This window comes from Quercus suber, unplaced genomic scaffold (assembly GCF_002906115.3).
Source record: "Quercus suber isolate HL8 unplaced genomic scaffold, Cork oak 2.0 scaffold_417, whole genome shotgun sequence".
Taxonomy (NCBI): domain Eukaryota; kingdom Viridiplantae; phylum Streptophyta; class Magnoliopsida; order Fagales; family Fagaceae; genus Quercus; species Quercus suber.
In genome coordinates, this window is record NW_027069868.1 from 293,843 (window position 1) to 299,809 (window position 5,967).

At 35.2% G+C, this 5,967-nt stretch overlaps 1 protein-coding gene across 2 annotated transcripts; it reads right to left on the reverse strand.

The window, feature by feature from the left end:
* Nucleotides 1–1,016: 1,016 nt before the first annotated feature.
* On the reverse strand, nucleotides 1,017–5,599 carry LOC111992254 (G-type lectin S-receptor-like serine/threonine-protein kinase At4g27290). 2 transcript variants are annotated; one of them, XM_065761535.1, is made up of 7 exons: nucleotides 3,324–5,599; nucleotides 2,772–2,906; nucleotides 2,469–2,614; nucleotides 2,188–2,398; nucleotides 1,829–2,066; nucleotides 1,593–1,723; nucleotides 1,017–1,091 (listed from the first exon to the last, which is right to left on the reverse strand). In XM_065761535.1, coding segments are annotated over exons 1-6 (1,992 nt in total). In that variant the 5' UTR covers nucleotides 4,585–5,599; the 3' UTR covers nucleotides 1,017–1,091; nucleotides 1,593–1,722. The 2 variants fall into 2 exon arrangements, with proteins under 2 accessions (XP_065617607.1, XP_023879890.2); XM_024024122.2 differs by lacking the exons at nucleotides 1,017–1,091; nucleotides 1,593–1,723 and having other exon boundaries at nucleotides 1,828–2,066.
* Between the last annotated feature and the right edge of the window lie 368 nt (nucleotides 5,600–5,967).

The following is a 5,967-nucleotide window of genomic DNA, read 5'->3' on the forward strand; positions in this document are numbered from 1 at the left end:
AAAATCACCTGAAATTTGATATTTATAAAATTGAGTTATGTGCATTTCCTTTTAGAATTCAATATCTGTGAAATTGAGTTCTTCAAAAAACTTATTTCATAAAATGGAGTTCCAAAAGGGAGGTATTCTCCTATATAGTTTGTGCATGGTACTATTTTGCTGAAAATTTTGGCCATATGTGGTATTTGGCCATGATCCATCTCCATCTCCACAGCTTAACAGGCGCAGCTGATAATATTCATCGGAACTTTCCACGTATCTTCAGAAAACATGAACTCTCTCTCTCTCTCTCTCTAAAGTTTCTCTAGAAACCTGATCCCCAAATTCTGACTCTATTTTGCAACCGACAAAACTCCTCTCTTTACCATGGCCAAATTTCGTCCTTCGCCCAACTAATCGCCAAATCTCAGTGTAAAAATATTGTTGGACCCACTTTACTTGATTACAGGTACCTTCTTTAGCAAACAGGAAACTTTTGTGCAGAATAGGGATGTGTTACATATGGATAATAAATTTTTGCTTTATTTGGACCATACATATGAAGGTCAGTATCACTGATACTTCTTGGAGAAAGCTATATTAAAAAATTGATAGCATTACGAATGAAATTTCAAAACCTACTTTTTGATTTGATTCGTTTTAATTTTTTTTTAATTGAAAAAATGTGTTCTTTTTAACAAAAAATGAAGAGGTGGGTTACAAAACACCACCGGAGGTTAATAGGTTATCTATGGGCAAAGTGCCAACTTTTGAAATGTGGTATATCTCAACATATTGTCTCTCTTTTAATAAAAAGACTTTTTAACGTTATTACTTTTAACTCTCAAAAATACAAGATCCCAAACATTAGAGTCCTCTGCTATAAACTAAAGCTGTTTGATCTTGAACAATGTGTTGACATTTTACCTTCCCTTTACTAACGTGATAGTAATTTCATTGGCTGAACATGCTTCATGCTTTGTTGATGAAGAATCTGCTTCAGGTAGAGCCTTTTCCATATAGAAACCTGGCTGATTGGGCTTTGGCAATAAAATCTCACTGCTTAACATTAGAACCACAGATGACATATCTGGCCTATCTTCTGGTCGTTGCTGCACACATAACAATCCCACATGAACACATCGTAGCACTTGATCAGATAGAGTGCACATGTTGCCTAAAGATTGATCTGTCAGTTCCATTGCCTTATCTTCAATCCATACTCTCCAGGCCTTAAACGAGGTCAAAACCATATATGTAAGAGGTTAATTTGGACATCTTGTTTATTCCTAATTTGTGCTTCTATTAGCCCATGACTACTTCGCTTGATTAGAGGAAAATTAAAACAAGGGAATTATATATGATTGCTGGAAAATTATTGAATACTCGGGAGTACCATAAATGCATGTTTCCCCCTCTTATATGAATTGTAGGTCCCACTATAAATTTAATTATTGGAGTCCACAATTATGTGAAAGGAAAGAGTACCATTTATAGTACTCCAGGAGATTGCTAAAACATGTCATTGGCAGATTTCCTTATAGGAACTATACTATATAAAACTGCGACTCTGTTCAACACAATAAATTAGTAGAATAACTCTTCATGCTTACATGTCCAAGGAGATTGAGATTGAGGTGGTCGTCTACTTGACAAAATCTCTGGTTCCTTTTCCCACTCACTATCTCTAACACCAAAACTCCAAAGCTAAAGACGTCAGATTTGATTGAGAACTGTCCATGCCCTGCATACTCAGGAGACATATAACCATTGCAAAAAACCATTGCAAACTAAGAGAATCTTACAAAAGAAAAGAAGTGTAAATTATGTAAAAAGTTAGTCCACCTACTATGTTCCAACAATTCTATTGGTGTTGGCCTCAATTTGATCTCCACCAAATGTTCTAGCCAAGCCAAAGTCCGAAATTTTTGGATTCATACTTTCATCTAGCAGGATATTGCTCGCTTTGAGATCTCTATGGATAATTCTAAGTCTTGAGTCTTGATGAAGATAGAGAAGCCCCCTAGCAATACCACAAATAATCTGGATGCGGATACGCCAATCTAGTAATGTGTTTCTTGTATGATCTGACCAATTTATGTTCATGTTAGCATAATCCTACCTGAATTCTTAACAAGCAATTTCATTGATGGAAGATGAAAACATTAAACATGAATGTCATTGAGCAAGAAAGGTCAAATCTCAAACCAAAAATAAAGGCGTCCAAGCTTTTGTTAGGCATATATTCATAGATTAACATTTTCTCATTTCCTTCAATGCAACAACCGAGAAGCTTGACAAGATTGCGGTGTTGTAGTTTAGCAATTAAATTAACTTCATTTTTGAACTCATCCAATCCTTGTCCAGAATTCTTAGAAAGCCTCTTTACAGCTACCACATGCCCCTCTTGCATTGTACCCTAAAAATCAAAAGATTAGGAAATTTTGCCAAAGAATATAGCTCATCTAGTTAAGCATGTTTTTGTTTACCTTATATACAGATCCAAAGCCACCTTCTCCCAATTTGTTGTTGCTCGAAAAGTTACAGGTGGCGTTAGCGATGGCCATCAAATCAAAGATGGGTAACTCCATATCTTCTTTCCTGCCTTCATTGTCATAATCATTCCTCATGATTCCTGAAATAATAGGAGATGGATTGACATGAATAACTTGAATTGTATTATTGAATTGACTAACCACCAAATCTGATGCATTTCTTCAAATTAAAATTTCTTTATTGTAAAATCTATTATCATGCATCAGAAATTATCAGTCCATGTCTTATAGCTTTACCTTTGAAACAAAGTTTCTTCTTCCGCACATATGAGATCACTCCAAGTATTATAATTCCCATGACTAGTATTGCAGAGGCTACTATGATGCCTGCTTGTTTTATCTTGCTGGAATGTCTGTTTTTCTTAATATCATCTGAAAATGAGAAGTAGAGTAAATGAACATATATGTGGCTTTTGTTACTAGCTTCGTACAATACATGCTATCTAATGGGAAGTTAGAGCTGTTTGGTGTTTAAGGCCAGCTATAGTAACTCAATTTTAAAAAAGGGCCTTATGTTTTAAATGGGGAATACATTTCTCTGTATTCAGCAAGAAATTTTAGTGAATTGTAAGGTTTAGATTCTTATGGTTCTTCTGTGGAAGTATGTCTGCAGGCCAGTTGCTGCCAGTTTGAGCTTGTATTGTGTATCTTTCTATGAATCAATTCACTGATTCATCCAAAAAAGAAAAGTACCAATAGAAAACGAAGCAATATGGTTGGCCAATTTGTCCTTTATTTATAATAAATGAGAAAAATCAAAAGAGAACATACAAGAGAAGTAAAAAGTACCTATCTCTGAACTGGCCAGCCTTATATATAGGTCTTGTCCACCACGGGAGTATACTCTCATATCGTTCAGGTTATTGAACCAAAGCAAGCAGCCACTTCCTTCTCCCCTGATATCTAAATTTGAATATGCTGTGCAAGAACAGTTTTTCAAACACAATCCCTCACATTCTACAAGGCTCATGGTCATATTAAACCAGGAAGAAGATGTGTCAGGCAATTTCAACCCCGTGTATTTCTGGAAGACGTCTCCATCATTGCATTCCAATTGAGTCCTCCGAACACAACCATCAGACCAATCTACTGAATTCCAATGTTTTTGGGATTTGGACACAAACCCTTCTAAGCATGTACATACTGGAGAGTTATTGGCATTGCAGGTAGCATATGCACCACAGAAGGCATAATTTTCACACTGATCCACCTGGGATGTGGAGTAAAGCTCCCAACCGTGTGTCCGATCATTCCATGTAAAGCGTCCCGCAATGCCTGATGGGCTTAATACAAGCCTTGAAATGACTGAACTGTTCACAAGTGTGAACTCGTAATATACCTCATTCTCATTCAACACAAATTCATAATTAAATATTGGATTTGGCATTAACCCAGGATGTCCTGTAAAACGTAGGCCATTCCATGACCCTGCTCTAGTAGTTATTTTATCTCCCTTCATAGCAACTAGCTGTGGAAACCCATGAGGATTTATTCTTAATAAACCTTGAGCAGGATTTTCTGTGCTCTCCCAAGATGTTAAAGAACATTCTAGACCTGTCACAAAGTTCTTTCCCAACTTCATTCCTGGCAGCAACGTGTCGCAAGGATAATCAAAACTCTGCCACAAAAAGTTCTCCAGGTCAGTGTCATTTCCATCTTTCACAACAAGATTTCCTGAATCCAAGAGCTGTACGACTGGGCTCTTTGCAGCACTTGACGTATTGGATGACCAAACGATAGTATCTGTGTTGCTGAGAACACCAATATCTCCTTCATTTGTAACCTTCAAAACTCCGGAGTGATTAGGAATTGGAGTCTCCCTGTTGGCTACCCATACAACTGCGTCAGTAGATACCCTATACCATATTCCCAAGTATCGGCCTTTTGAATTGCCAGGACTGAAGAATCCCAGTTCAAAGGTTCCACCAGCTGAAACTAAAGTCTCACCGTCTCTGACGGAATGGCTTGGAGTGATAGTGTCTATTGCAGCAGAAAATCTTAAGAAGCAGGATAAGAAACAGTACACAACAAGAAGTTTAAAGACAATCATTGATTGTAGTGTACTTCTTTGTTTAGAGAAAGTAATATATAGTATATATTATACAATCCCCTTGCTGCGATGAATGGAATACGCATATCATTGATCGAGGGTGAAATATAAATTTTTTGCTTAACGGGTATCAAAGTACAAGCTTTTGATGGACTATAAATAGGCAAAGACAATCAGTAATTTTCGTAACGAGTAACAGACGATTCAAGAAGCTAGGTTTTTTATATTACAGCAAACTGTTATTTGTTGTAATTCTGTGCCTTTGTACCTTCTCATACGTTTACACAATGTGCAGACGCATAGAGAGTTGGCAATTCTAAATCATCCTTCATATGAATTGGTGATGACTTTAGAGGATATCATGTTATTGTAAAAAATTTGAATATGGACCTTTATTGTTTGTTTACATTGTACCGGATAAAGTAAAAGAAGAATTTTCCTTTGAATATGGACCTTTATATATTTACATTGTTCCAGAAAATGTAAAAGAAGAATTTACCGTTTGAGTATAGACCGGAGGTTCCACATTAATTAGTATGAATGGAAAACATATTAATTTTGAGGATCCTTTTTCAAATATATGCAGTAGGAGTCCAACTTGTTATAATCAGGTTTCCTCTATGACCCGTCACGTGGGATTGAAAATTATTCTGATTTCCCAGCCCAAGCTGTCAGGTCATTCAAGGAACCTGGTTGCCGGTTGGTGGATTCTGACATGTTTGTCTTTCTAGAGAATGAGAAATTTCTTCAATTTGACAAGTAGACTTTGTTCAGGGTTTGACAGATCTCGAAATGCCATAATTTTAGAATCGAAGAGGACGAAAAATAACTGACCTGATACAGTTTATTTATTTATTTTTACTCGGGTAAAAATCTGACCCGTTTAACTCCAAATCGGGTCAACTTTTGACCTGTCTCAATCCGTTTTTAAAGTAATTTTTTCTATGTATCAAATTTGAAACAATACATACATTCTTTTCCTAATGAATAAACAATACCTATAAGGTATGATAAAATAAGAAATCTTGACTTCAATTATTGTTTACATAAAAAATCAATTAATTTTTTGGTCTGATAATAATCATTAAAAATAAATGCCATAGATTGAACCTTTATATAAAAAATAAATAAATAAAGTACGAATGTTCATTTCAATTGACAAACACATTTATGATTGATGATTCACAGCATTTATGATGGTGATATACCATACCTAAAACAATTTATGATTCACAACATTTATAATTTTTTTTTTCTTTTATGATGATGGTAAATTGAGGATTGTGTAAACTTAAAAATTTATGCATTATTTAATTTTTATTTTTGAGTAATTTGTTATTAGTTCTCTTATATGTATTGGAAAGAAGACAAAAATAATATATA